Below are 15,164 nucleotides of genomic sequence, written 5' to 3'. Positions count from 1 at the left end.
AAAGTACATTCTAGCCTGTATTACGAGGGAATGCTGAAAAGTTCTCAGCCCAAACAGCTTCAGATGTAAACACAGACATTTGAATGGAGAGAGCACTCTAAGGGCTACTGCAGTGAAATTCACATTAAAAGTCCCAGGTACAGATGTCACTTTAACTTGCTTCTATTGTATGGTGAGCCCTCCAAAACCTACTGTACCTACATTAAGATGACACCTGCAAGCATAAAGGCTATTGTTGTGGTTTACAGGTAGGTACAGTAAGTTTTGGGTGGGTTTTGGAGGGTTCACCATACAATAGAAGCAAGTTAAAATGACATCTGTACCTGGGACTTTTAACATGACATTCTCTGCTGTAATCCTTCTCCTGGGCTGAGAAATGCTAGCTGCCGAAAAACTTGCTTTGTAAACAGATTCAGCGATACATCAAATATTAATAAATCTTGAACCTTCATGTGGACATCTTTATATTTGAGAATAGCCCAAAAAGAAAAACATACTAAGGACCAAAATATCTATGTAGGACATTCTAAAAAAAAAAAAAAAAAAAAAAGACATCTTGCTGTTTTGAGAAGGGACATTTTCTCTACTGGATTTCTGGACGTCTTTCCCCAAAAGTCCAAACTGAAACGTGGATGTCCTATCGAAAATGCTTCTCCATGGCTTTGTTCTAATCCCCAACTCTGTCATGGATTCTCCCCCGGATTCTATATATGGTGCCCCAAATTGGTTGTTGGTATCTGGGTGCTGATCCAAAATATGTGCCCAACTAAATTGGCCAATGAGCCAATTAGTGTCAATAATTGGGTGCTAATTGGCGCCCATTTTGATCTGGGTGCACATCTTACTATACGCTATTCTATACCAATGTGTGCTGAAATCCTATAGCGTGCAACCAAACAGAAGGTATGGCTATGGTATCTGCATGGGTGGGTCAGGGGAGCATTCCTAATATTTGCACGCAGTGTTATAGAATACCAGGGACATACACGTAAACTGAAATTGTCACTCAGTGCTGTTCTATAATAATGGGCGTTCATCTCTGAGAGCTTATTATAGAATTAGCACCGATATTTTTTGTTGACGATTTTTGAATGCCATTTACTGAATCTAGCCCTCTGTGTGTTAAATCTTGCACTAATCACTTATCACCCTGTGCCTACAGCTGAATAATGACTGTACCAATTGCAAAACCAAACTGTTCTTTCACTAGTGAATTGGACCTTACTGGACTCAGGTCTGGCTGCTGGTTCTGCTTCTTTCTCGGTAAACAACCGTAGGCAGAACCACAGGAAGGAAGGCTCCAGTGGTGTTTAGTAACTAGCCCTCAGCCTACATTCCCCATCCACAAAGATACAGCTACCACTATTAATTATCTCTATAGCGCTACCAGATGTATGCAGCGCTGTACAGAGTCACAAAGGAGACAGTCCCTGCACAAAGGAGCTTACAGTCGAAATAGACAAGACAGACAAACAGATGCCATGGATACAGTTAGGGGGAATGGTTAATCTGGTGGGCAGCGGAGAGTAAAGTTTATCAAGTTTATCAAGTTTATTATGTAATTTGATTAATCGCCTATTCTACATTCTAGGCGATATACAAACAATAATGAGTGAATAAAAACTTGGGGTAGTTATTACATAGACAAATAAAATTACATAATTACAAAAACTTACAATCATGAAACATTAGGAAAACTATATTTAAAGGGTTACATTCTGTATCAAATTTTATATTTCAGGATTACAACAATAGGGAGGGAATAAAGAATAAAGCTATTCTTATGTTCTTAAGAGATTCACCCGTAGTAATTTTTCTTTTTAGGATACACTTTTTCAGAGTTGCCAAGTTACCTAATCCTAGGAAGAAGACTTTTTGGTCAGTCCTGGTTTTGAATTTCTATCCCAGTGCAGTGTGACAGTTGTAATTCCTATTTTCATTAAATTCAGAGCTTCAAGTCCCATAGCACATCATTGTGGCATCGGAAATCCAGGATTGGCCTAAAATCTCCCTCCTGGAACTGGTCAACTTGGTAGCTCTGCATTTCACCAATAGCAATCTGCTTCAGAACCTGGTCTAGCAATGGCTACTGCCAGTTCCTTGCTGCAGAAGACCCTGAAGACTGATCAATATTTGGTCATTTATTTAGATTTAGCTCATGCCCTTCAGTGAAATACTATTCTAAGTGTGTAAGAGGATAGTTTATTTCCTGTCTAAGATATAGCCCTAAATTTTTCATCTTATTATAGATTAGGTTCTTACCTTGCTAATACCTTTTCTAGTAAATAGGTGTCATTTTAGAGTCAGACAGTGTCTCTCAAACTGTGCGCACAATGGTGTGCTCCAAGGAGATTCTGGGTGTGCCCCGAGAGATTCCAGAATTTTACTTTGTTTAAAAAAAAATTACGTTCGTATGTATACACTAGACTAGATGATATGTTTGTCGCGTACGCAAGAGTCTGTCAATGTTATGAGCGTCTGCATGCGTAAGGATACAACTGCCCAGACAAGCATCGCCATTTTTATTTTTTATACAGTAGTTATCCTAACATGAGCAACGAAGCAATCAAGGCTTTGTTGCCGTTTGAATCTTCTTATTTTTTGAGAACTTGGATTTTCAGCTCTGACAGAAATTAAATTGAAAAAAAGAGAATGACTGCAAAAAGGGGATGGTGAAATGCGTGTTTGCTTGTTGACTATCGAGTCACGTTTTGAGTTAATTTGTCCTCAAAAACAAGCACATCATCGCATTGATTAGCAATTCTATTCTATCTACTTTAGTTTCACCATTATTACAATTACCTATACATAGCTTAAAGAACTTTAAATAAATAACTCAAATGTTTTCAATTTTTTGTTGGTTTTGCAATTTTATAATTTCGGTTGTAATGTGCAGGGAAAAACATTTGCTCCGTATAGTGTGCCAAAGCTAAAAAAGTTTGAGACACTGTTCTGGACTCTAGGTTCTCTACCATTGTTCTGCTGATGTTGGTCCAGCTGTTTACCACTGCATTGAAGATACAGTGTTTGCAGTGAGTTGGCTGGGGGTGGAGAAGCCGCTGCTCTTTGAATGTCTCAGAGCGGTTCTGCTCTCTGCTTTCTCTGCTAATAAATACTCATGAACAGTGCTCATAGTTTGTGGGGTGCTTGTGCTGGCTCCTGCAGGTCAGCCTCTTATTACCCTGACAGGCTAAACTGAAGCTGTTTGTTGAATTCTCTTCGCTTCTTAAAACAAAATCAAACCAAAAAGGAAAAAAAAAAACCCATGCTACATTTGGATTGGAGAAGGAGTGTGGATGATATAATAGTACATTTTCTACATATATTGAATGAACAAATTGTATTTTTTTTATATCCAATGAATGAACAAATCGCACATTTGTGTTAAATCCAATTTGGGATCTAACTACACAGGACAAATGACATGACCAGTGACGGTGACTAGAAATAAATTGTGCACAACCATTTTTTATAAATGGACATAACTAAACACAGATTGAAAATGGCTTTGTCTAATATTCTAAGGGTCCTTCATTTTGCTTATATTTAAATTTGGTGCAGTGATAGTATAATGTTTTTCCACTCCTGCTTGGTAAAGATGTATGTGGAGGTTTTTCAATACTTGGTATATAGAAGTTTCTTTGGAGACAGCACTGGCAGGGAACCTCCTTTTGCACTTCTCTAGAAAAACATAGGGGCTCATAATACAACAATAAAAAAAATGTCCAAAATCTTTAATAATTCAGCACTTGGATGTCCTAATCGCTGGGAAGTCCAAGGGCCAATTTTCAAAGATGTTTTTCTGGACATCTAGCAAGGCGTTTTCCCTGCTGTGCGTCCAGAGTTCCAGGGGGCGTGTTGGGAGGTGTGTTATGGGTGTGTTTCTGGTGGGCTTTGGGCGCACTTAACATGGACGTCTTATGGCGATAATCCATGACAACCTGGACGGAACTTAAACATTCAGAGCTAGACATGTTTTAGAAACATCCAGGTGCCACAAAGCTACCCAAACTTACCAGATGACCACTGGATATATGAAGGTATGACACCCACACACCCACACACACTCCCCCATGCTCATTGACCCCCCTCCCACACCCAAACATCTGAATGAAAATGCACCTGTTGCTAGAACAGCGGCATCCAGTATAGGAAAGCCTTTTAAGTAGCCTAATGGGTGGGCAAGTGAACCAAAGAGAGGAGGATCCAGGCCCATAAGCCACTCTAACCACTTCATTTATGGTGAGGCCACCAAAACCCTACTATACTGCTATATAGACAGGTGGGTATAGGAGGTTTGGGGGGAGTTTTGGAAGGCTCACCATATACCCTGAAAATAAGCTCTAGCATGATTTTTAAAGAGGCTCCTAATATAAGCCCTACCCCAAAAATAAGCCCTAGTTAAGATTGACTCCCGAAGCCCCCTCCGAAGTCCCCGACACTTGCTGACTCCATCCCAGACACTAGTGCTGCCTGATTTGCTGAAAAAATCAGACTCATCAATTTAGCAGCTCCCATCCCTGCTACTTTAAGAGGTCTTGGAGCAGAGGTATGTCACTCTCACGGTGGGAGGGTCGGTGAGGTTCTGCTGCTCAAGGGGATAGGTGAGAGGGGAGGAATGATGCTGCACATGGTGAGGAGAAGAAAGAAAAGAGGAAGAATTGGGGTAGAGGAAAGGAAGGGAGAGATGATTGTTGTACATGAAAAAAAATAAGACATCCCCGAAAATAAGCCCTAGTGTGTTTTTTAGACCCAAAATTAATATGACACTGTCTTATTTTCAGGGAAACACGGTATTATAGGGGTTATAGTGAGATGTACTTCTGGTACTCTTTACATGAAGTTCACAGCAGTGCCCTCTAAGGTGTCCCACTGCTCTGTTGGCTTGTCTGTGTGGCCAGTCCATCACAATGATGGCCAGGCCCACAGCCAAATGGTCTGGATTTGGTCGTTTTCAATTTAGACATTTTTGTGGTCAAAAATGAGGTATAAAATTAGGTTTCCTAAGGGTTGGATGTGGTTTCAGTTATATCTCCATGGCATTTGTCACTCTCCTGTTTTGTCTCTGTTACTTCATTCCATTTGTCTTTTTCTGCTGCTCATTATACACAATTATGAAGGTTTTTTCTTGTTATTTATTATTCTTTCAAATTTTCATTGTTTCATTTTTTTGTAATATATACCTGTTAATCAATCAATCAAGATATATATATATATATTTGTAAGATCTATCTGTCAATCAATATTTGACTCATGTTTTTATGTAAACCTCTGACGCATGTTTTTATGTAGACCCCTGACGCAAGCAGATATGCTAAAACATAGCCCACATCAGGCCCAATAAAACTCAATTCCCACCCAAGACTTGAAGGCCCTTTGTGCTTAACACCAATAGGAGGAAATATTTCTTCACTCAAATAATATCTAAATTCTGGAATTCGTTGCCAGAGGATGTGGTAACAGTGGTTAACATAGATGAGTTTTAAAAGGTTTTGGACAAGTTCCTGGAGGAAAAGTCCATAGTCTGTTATTGAGACAGACATGGGGAAAGCTAGTGCTTGCCTCAGGATTGGTAGCATGGAATGTTGCTATTATTTGGGTTTCAGTCAGGTACTTGTGACCTGGATTGGCCACTGTGGAAACCGGATACTAGGCTAGATGGACCATTGCTCTGACCCAGTATAGTTAGGGTTACCAGACGTCCGGGAAAACCCAGACATGTCCTCTTTACAGAGGATTGTCTGAGTGCCCAGAGGGATTTCCAAAGCCTAGTGGTTTGTCCAGGTTCTGGAAGTCCTTGAGCTCGGGCCACGTCTGGAAGACTTCTGCGCATGGATGCGATGACATGCGCATAGGCCCTCCAGACCTCGGGGAAGGAGACAGGAGGTTTGGCTGGGGGCGAGGCTGCAGCAGAATGGGGCGGGAATGTGGGCGGGGCCAGGTGTCCTCTATTTTTTTTAAAGAGTAAATCTGGAAACCCTAAGTATGGCTGTTCCTTTGTTTTATTTTAATATGTGCCTAAGTTACTGAATAGCGCTCAATGCCCTGGAAGTGTTTAAGCTCATGTACATTCACATGTATAAGTGCTAATATTCTATCATTTAAGTATGCAAATAGCATTTCAAGTTAAGTGCTCTGTTGCAGAGTCAGTTAGTTATTTAGGTGTCATCAACTCGTTTTTAAGTCCTAGTGGCTTGATGAATTACAGATCTAAAAAGAGATCAGTTTTGTGCTAGTCCGTTAAGCTCCTCCAACATCATCCCCCATGGTTATTTTCAACATGTCCAGTCATCTGATTGCAGGTCACCCTCTTTGCCTGGTTCCTTCAAACTTCCCAAATCTAATATCCTTCTCCAATGATCTTTCTCTTCTGACAGTGTGACCAAAATAAGACAATTGTAACTTCATCATTTGGGCTTCCAGTGACATAGCCGGTTTGATCTCTTCCAGAATCGATTTGTCAGTATGCATAAAATCCTTCTCCAACACCAAAGCTCAAATGAGTCAATCTTCTTTCTGTCTTGTTTCTGTATTGTTACAGAATGAGATAGAAAATGTTTTAAGATGGGAGTCAACTAGGAAAGGTCTGAAGCTTTATCCTTTAAACTGAGAACCCAACCTGAAAGTGGTAATACCCTCTTCCTCGATACAGTGGCATTCCGAGGGGGGGGGAGCGGTCAGCCCTGGTGTAGACCATGAGGGAGTGTTCCCAGCTTTGTAGTCATGGTCCGTAAACTTTTCCTTCCTTTGTTCCAGCCAATTCTATATTTGGTGAAGGTCTGCCTGTTTTATATGTGAAGAAGTAATTTAAAGGTGGATGGGGAAAATGAGAGATGGGCAGGTAGAAGAGGGGCCCCCCTTCTCAATTTCTACCCTGGACCCCGGCATGTCTAATACCATCCCTGGAAGGGAGGGATGGAAAGCTGCTACCCAGGAGGAGAAGAGAGAGGAAGAATTGTTGCACATAGGCTGCAGAAGAGGAAGGGTAAAATGCAACAAAGGTAGAAAGGGGTAAGAGGAAGAAATCATGCATATGGTGGAGGGGAGGAAGACATGCATGGAGAAGAGAGAGGAAAAAATGTTGGACATAGGGTGGAGAGCAGGGAGAGATAGTGCATGGGGAGAGAGAAAAAAATGTTGTGCATAATAATGGAGGGGAGGAAGGGAGAGATGCTGCATGAAGGGGAATAGAAAGGTTTGACCCAGGGCACAAAGACAGAGAGAGAGGGGGATGGTAGACAGTGGGAAATAAACAGAAATGCTGGCTAATGCAGTGGAAGGGAAGGTACAGAGATGGAAGATGGATGGTGAGCTTGGAGCAAGAAGAAAAAGGTCAAATGGGTAGGAGACCCTGGCGAGCGAGTTAACAAGCAGAATCCAGAGCCTGGGACCAACATGATTTGAATAATAAAATGACCAGACAACAAAAGGTAGAAAAAAATAATTTTATTTTCTGTTTTGTGAGTATAATATGTCAGATTTGAAATGTGTATCCTGCCCGAGCTGATGTTAGACAGCAAGCGTGAGCTAGGACCTAACAGATAGGAAAAGTCTTTTTTGTTTATTTTGTTTACACCACAGCACCAGCATGGGGTTGGAGAGGTTATAACCCTATGTAATGTTATATTGTAACACTGTGAATGTTAAACTGTAACCCGTTCTGAGCTCTCTGGGGAGGACGGGCTATAAAAATTAATTAATTAATAAAATTACTAAAAATATGTTTTTATATTGGGGGGAGGGTATTAAAAAAATGATTGGACCCCGGGTGTCACATACCCTAAGTACGTCACTGCCTCAATACAATTAGTAAAAGGCTTCCTCCTTCTCCCTGCCCCAGAGGCAATTACAAAGCTTTCTTCCAGAGGGGGAAATGGTGCCTGCTACATCCTACTAATTTCTCTGGCTGCACATTTAAATGAATTATAAATACATATTCCTAATGGACAAGCTATCTGTGCCAAACCTCCTCCCTACCCTGCTCCACTACTGGGAGTAAACTCAGGGAGGCCTTGCTCACAGAAACTGCCTGCTCTTCTGAGAGGGCTGCAAATAGACCCTCAGGGGGTCACAGTGTAGAGTTGATAGATCTTATTAATGTTTGGTCCCCAAAGGGGGAGATTTAGATGGTTCAACAAGGCCTCTGGCTTTCAAATGAACCAGCAAAGACTGCTGAGAGCTATGCTATTCTATTGATCAAGAATTTTCATACTTCCCTAGCCGAGGAAGAAGCAATGAATAAATAGAAAGGTCTTCCGCATTTCCTGTGCAATCGGCTTGTTAACGTGGAAGAGAGTGAGATGCTCCGGTGGCTGACCTGAAGAGTAAGAATGAGAAACTCTTTGAGCTCTGACGCTTACTCCCCACTTCTGATTTTAGTTTTACCCCTTGAATTCAGGTGAGTCACCCTTCCTGTGCCTCCATTTTCCCAGCTGGAGCTGCAAGGCAATCCCACCAGATCTACAGTACCTCTTGTGAGGTTCCGGATGTGAACAGCACATTAACCACTAATTATTCGTATGAGGCCGTAATCAGGTTCCTCCTCTGCTTCTTTACTTGCAAAGGAAAAAAATTCCTTATAAATAAAATAATTAATAAGGAAATGACCCTTAACTAGGGTTACCAGATTTTCCATCTGACAAATCCGGAACCCCTAAACCTGCCCCTAGGCCCGCCCAGTCCCACCCATCCCTGCCCCGCCGTGCCCCGGTTCCGCCCTGTCACACCCCCAAGCCTGCCCCAAACCCCACTTCCAATCCTGTCCCACACTGCCTTCTCTTGTTGGGCAGGACATCCATGCGTGCGCAAATGTGATGCAATGACATCCCGCGAGCGTGCACGTGTGCGTGACATCATTGTGTCACATCCACGCATGCGCGGAGGCTCTCCTACACGAAGGGAAGCTTTAAAAAAATCCAGACAAAGTGCCGGGTTTTGAAAATCTGTCCGGACCCCCAGACATGTCCTCAAAATGAGGACATGTACAGGGAAATCAGGACATCTGGTAACCCTACCCTTAACATGTTTCAAGGTTATTTCGGATTTACTATCCCACCGACTGGATTAGCCTTCTAGGTGCTTACAGTCTAAATCAGGGTAGGGGAAAGAGGGATCGTGAGGAAGCAGATGTAAACATGATGGTGAAGGTAAGGAGGGTGGAACTACAAATGTGGGGTAAGCATAGGGTGGGAGTAAGCATAGGGTTACCAGATTTCATCTTTAAAAAATGAGGATACCTGGCCCTATCCCATTCTGCCTCCCAGCCCTGCCCCCACACGGACTTTGTTTCTCCTTTCCCGAGCTCCAGAATGCATTTTGAGGGCCTCTGTGCATGCGTGGACATCAACGCAATGACATCACGCTCATGAGTGTGATGTCATCATTTCAACAACCGCACATGCGCAGAGGCCCTCCAGACGCGGTTCCGAGCTTGGTGCCTTCCAAAACCCAGACAAACTGCCAACAAATATCTTCCTACTTGGACCTACACTTCACAAAATTAATTCCTACCAGAACACCTGGCCTTGGTCACACGTACAGAACATAGATAAACCCTATACAAATACAGGACCACAAACTAAACGTCCTAAAAGGACACAAACAAAACCCTAAGATGCCAGGCTCTTCCTGCAGTACAACACTAAAGAAATAGAAATAAATATATTTCTTCCTGAACAGTGCAAAATATAGTCAACAGATGTAAATTCTGAAAACTGACACATTTCAAACACTAAATTAAAAATAAAATCACTTCCCCTACCTTTGTTGTCTAGTGATTTTATTCTTCTACTCATATTTTCCTAGTCTCTGGTTGCACTTCCTTCTGTCTGAGCTCTTAACTCTGTTTCCAAGGCCTTGTTATCCATTTACTGTTTTCTCTCCTTCACTTTCTGCCCTACATCCATCTTTATGATATCACTGGGGTAATACTAGTTAGAAACTAGAGGAAGTCAGAAAAATGCTAGAGTCCAAACAAGTCAAACTGACCTCACATTCAGATTAGTGACCAAACCTCAGGATTGTAACCACCACATTTAAAGTCACTCAGAGGTATGAAACTCTTCAAGGAGGGAGCCGCGCCCCCCTAGTGGTGAACCAGAGTTTACTTTCCAGTCATTGCAACTCTGTTGGTGCTGGTTATGCTCCAAGGTTGATTACAAAAAATAAATAAATAAATATCGTTACAGTCTTTCAAACACTCGTGTGGAGATTCTTTGTTTCTTTTTTATCTTTTCAAACGAACATCGCTCTGTGAAAAGCTTGATAATTTAGCTTGTGACAGGTTCGGGGTCTCTACGTGGCCCCGTTTCGGTTTCTTCTTCAGGAGACCCTATCATAATCCTTTTCAATGCTGGTAGAATATTTTAAGTTCGCGATGTAGCAACATCGTCAAAAGAACGCTGCCGGTACTAGTTGCTACATCGCAAACTTAAAATATTCTACCAGCATTGAAAAGGATTTTCAGCACACTTATGATAGGGTCTCCTGAAAAAGAAACCGAAACGGGGCCACGTAGAGACCCCGAACCTGTCACAAGCTAAGTTATCAAGCTACACTGTACTTATTCACAGAGCGATGTTCGTTTGAAAAGATAAAAAAGAAACAAAGAATCTCCACACGAGTGTTTGAAAGACTTTAACGATATTTATTTATTTATTTTTTGTAATCAACCTTGGAGCGTAACCAGCATCAACAGAGTTGCAATGACTGGAAAGTAAACTCTGGTTCACCACTAGGGGGGCGCGGCTCCCTCCTTGAAGAGTTTCATACCTCTGAGTGACTTTAAATGTGGTGGTTACAATCCTGAGGTTTGGTCACTAATCTGAATGTGAGGTCAGTTTGACTTGTTTGGACACTACATCCATCTTTGGAATTAACTTTTAATATTCAACTTTCTTCCATTTTTCTGCTTCCTCCTCAGATCTATCTACTTTTCCATGTCTTCCCTTCCCATTTATCCATGCGCACTATCTCCTCCTTCTCTCTGCCCTTCCCCACCATTCATGTTTGCCATCTCCTCCCTCTTTCTTCTTCCCTGTTACCATCTATCCATAAACAGCATTTTTTTCATCTCTCTTCCCTTCCCCACCTCTCCCATCCCTGTGCACCATGCTCTCCCTCTCTCTCCCTTTCCCTTCCATCCCTGTGTACCATCTTCTCCCTCTCTTTCCCTATCCTATGGACTGACATCTATGTTCCCCCTTTCCCCCTCCTATGATCTAGGACAGTGGTGCCCACACTTTTTGGGCTTGCAAGCTACTTTTAAAATGACCAAGTCAAAATGATCTACAACAATAAAAATGCTAAACATATATTTATTTTATATATATATATATATATATATATATATATATATATATATATATATATATATATATATATATATATATATATATATTGTATTTATGTTCAAATCTGTTTTTTATTATACAGCAAATACAGAATACAAAAATACAAAGCCAACAATAACCAACAAACACAAGTAGCACAGAGAAAAAGACAACCTCCCCTACTCATACCAACCCACCCAATCCCCAGGACCCCCCCTTTCAAAAGATTAACAGTACCGTTGGCAACCCATGAAAAATGCAAAGATTCTCCCAGCCAAAGAAAACTGGAGAGATATCCCCCCCCCAAAGGCCTGCCCTCCCCACATCCATTTACCTAATTCCAGCAGGGAACAGTCTGCAGAGAGGATCGCTGGTACTTTAGCGATCCTTGCAGGTTGCCATAGGCCTCAGGAGCTGTCTTCCCTCTGCCCCAATCCTGTCTCTGACTCAGAGGAGGGGCAGGACCACGGCAGAGGGAAGACAGCTCCTGAGGCCTATGGCAACCTGCAAGAATTGCTAAAGTACCACCTGCCATCGGCCGTCTCCCATTTGTCCCCTTTGGAGATCCCCGCAGGAACAAGGAAGTTAAATACAGAAGAGACATAACTCCAAGAATTGCCCCATGTGTCACAATGCTCATTAGTGGAACCGAATAAAAGATACTTCAGTGTAGAGGGGAAGATGGGTCATAGTTCAAGGGGAAGGGGGACAAAAGGAAAAAAGTTCTCGTGGAACCTAGACAAGCACAATGGATTTAGAAGGGGGCGGCGGTCCACCCCGGGTGCATGGCTTGGAGGGGTGCACATCCGGCCAGGTCTGGGTCATCCTGCCCTTCCTTTCCCCTGGTCCGTGCTCGGGGCTCACGCCTGCCTGGTCCCGCGTCACTGCTCGAATGGTGCCATCAACTCCCGCGAGTCTCGCGATAACCAACAGGACCAGGCAGGCGTGAGCCCTGAGCGCGGACCGGGGGAAAGGAAGGGCAGGAGGACCCGGACGGCTGTGCACCCCTCCAAGCCGTGCACCCGGGGCGGACCCTCCCCCCCCCCGGTATGCCACTGATTGGGAGGCCGATTTTTGAGTTTTTTAAATTCTATTCTCTCTATTTTAGTTTCACCATTACCCATACATAGTTAAAATACTTAAAATAAATAACTCTCAAATTTAATTTTTTGTTGGCTTTGCAATTTTAGAATTTCTGTTATAATATGCCACGAAAAACATTTGCTCCGTTTAGTGTGCCGGAGCAAAAAAAAAGTCTGAGAGACACTTTCTTAGCCAGACAACCTTTCTCTATGTTCTTACTTCGTGTTCTTAGCTGACACCTATTTTGCTCTGTTCTTTCTATCTAGAGGTTTCACCAAGAAAAGCCCTGCAGGGGACTACAGAGTGGGTAGGGCTAAGCATAGGTGTGAAGACACCTGTCTCCATATAAGTGGGTTCTGGTTCTCCTCATGACATTTCCAGATCTATTTTCAGCCTTGCAGCTCTGATGCTAATTAAAGCCCTTGAGGTTTGTTAAGTGGCAGCTTTTGTTCCACTCACATGTGTGGCTTCAGCTCATAGAAGTTGCAGTTTCTGTACTCCTCCACCTTCTCCAGGGTATAGATCGGAAGCGGCTTGTATGGGTTGATGGAGATCACCACGTTGCCGATGTAGGTCTGGTAGGGAGAGCAGGAAGCAGGAGGAGAATCCAAACAAAGAAAAATGTTACTGCGGAGTCCCAGGTGGGGAAAGCATTGTTAGTCGCATCACAGACATCATGAACAAATTCTGTGCTGCTCAGGTCTAATATCACAGTACCAAACCCATCCCCCTCATCTGTCACCAGTTCAAAGAATAAATAACCTTAAGATTTTACAAAGCATAACTTTTGATAAACCAAACCCTACACAAAGTATAGTTTTTAAACCAGTTTTAATTGTCTGATGGTGCTAAAGTATTTGTTTTATTTACTGGGATTTATGAACTGTCTTTGAAGGGATTCACCCAAGGCAGTGTAAAGCCTGACAGAAAACTTAGTTGCTATTCATTAATATATATATATATATTTTTAATAAATATTTAATTACATTTTCCAAAAAACTTAACAATGCAATATACATTTTAACAATCAGAGAATAAAGCACAAAACACATTTTCATCTTATAAATATATACATACAATATCTTTATCCCACCCACCCTTCCATTAAGTAATCAATAAATCAATAATGAATATATTTTTATACTTTCAAAATTATTGTCTTATATAATACTAAAGTATTCCCTCCCTCCTCTCACCCACCCTGGATGTGAATAGAAGTAAACCAAATTAAAGAAACAATCCAATTATACTGCATTCATAAAAGATGTCAATGGTTCCCAAACCACTTTAATTATATGACCCTGTCCTAACAAATCTGCATTCATTTTCTCATTCTTATATGTGGAACATAAATTTGCCCACCAAAAAGAGAAATTAAGACAATCATGATTTTTCCAGTTATGTGCTATCCTAGTCATTACTAAAAAAAGATGACTTTTATAACAATCTTTGGGGGGGGGTTAACATGTAATAATATTCCACATATTACACTACATTACATTACATTAGGGATTTCTATTCCGCCATTACCTTGCAGTTCAAGGCGGATTACAAAAGAATTATCCAAGATGTATTACAGCAAGAACTTAAAAAAAATAAAAAAATTGGTCATTTTCAAAAGGAGTAAGAAATGGGTAAGGTTATTTGTTTGAGGTAGTTGGCTTTAGTGAGAGGTGGAGTTTGAGACTTGTGGTATTTCTTTTTTCAGAGTTTTCTTGAAGAGTATGGTCTTTATTTCTTTTCTAAAAGTCTTGTAGTCGAGGGATGCCGTCAGTAGATTGGCGATTTGTTTGTCTAGTTTGGCTACTTCAGTGGCCAGGAGGCCATCATATAGTTTTTTCCGTTTGACCTCCTTAATTGGGGGGTATGAGAATGGGATGTGAGTTTTCCTATGTCTGGTTGCGGTGTTGTGGATGAGGCGGTTATTCAGGTGGTTTGGACTGTCTCCGCATAAAGTCTTAAATAGTAGGCAGTAGAATTTAAATTGTATTCTTGCTGGGATCGGAAGCCAGTGCGATTGGAAATATGCTTCTGTAATGTGATCATGTTTCTTTAATGAGTAGATGAGTCTTAGTGCTGTGTTTTGGATAGTTTGTAGTTGTTTTGTTATGGTTGTAGGGCATGGGAGGTAGAGGATATTACAGTAGTCAAGTAGGCCTAGTATTAAGGACTGAACTATGAGCTGGAATTGAGTTTTCTCGAAGAATTTCCGAACTTGTCGTAAGTTTCTCATGACTAAGAATGACTTTTGTATTGTTTTATTGATTTGCGGTTGCATGGTGCAGCATCTGTCGATAGTTATTCCTAGCAGTTTTAGGGTGGTTTGTATGGGGTAGTTGATTGCGTTGATTTCAATGTTGGTTATGGTTGGTATTTTGTTGTTTTCTAGGAGGATGAATTTCATTTTATCTGGGTTCAATTTCAGTTTGTGATCTTTCATCCAGGTTGCTATTGATTTTAGTGTTTGGTATATTGTGTTCGTCATGGAGAGTTCAGGTTGATCGAAGGGTAAGAGAATGGTAATGTCATCGGCATAGCTGTAGGAGGTTATGCCTTGTTTGTCCAGGTGAGAGCTGAGGGAGGCTGTATAGAGATTGAAGTGAGCCAGGGATAGAGGGGATCCTTGGGGAACTCCGCATATATGTCCAGCTTATATGTTAATGGAAATGAAGATCCAAGAATTGCAATAATCTGTCCCCATATTGATTTCCAAAAACTGAGAATTGACGGGCAAAAGAACAACATATGATC

The 15,164-nt window shown here is 41.6% G+C and overlaps 1 protein-coding gene across 3 annotated transcripts in view; it reads right to left on the bottom strand.

The window, feature by feature from the left end:
• MYO1A (myosin IA) overlaps positions 1-15,164 on the bottom strand; it is a 193,605-nt gene that overhangs the window by 131,738 nt on the left and 46,703 nt on the right. For all 3 annotated transcript variants that reach the window (XM_033938978.1, XM_033938979.1, XM_033938980.1), the window contains exon 3: positions 12,873-12,988. In XM_033938978.1, coding sequence (XP_033794869.1) covers positions 12,873-12,988 — 116 coding nt within the window. The remainder of the gene's footprint in view (positions 1-12,872; positions 12,989-15,164) is intronic.

The sequence above is a fragment of the Geotrypetes seraphini genome, chromosome 3 (assembly GCF_902459505.1).
Source record: "Geotrypetes seraphini chromosome 3, aGeoSer1.1, whole genome shotgun sequence".
NCBI lineage: Eukaryota > Metazoa > Chordata > Amphibia > Gymnophiona > Dermophiidae > Geotrypetes > Geotrypetes seraphini.
Note: the sequence above shows the minus strand (reverse complement) of the source record. Positions and strands in the feature narration are given on the sequence as shown.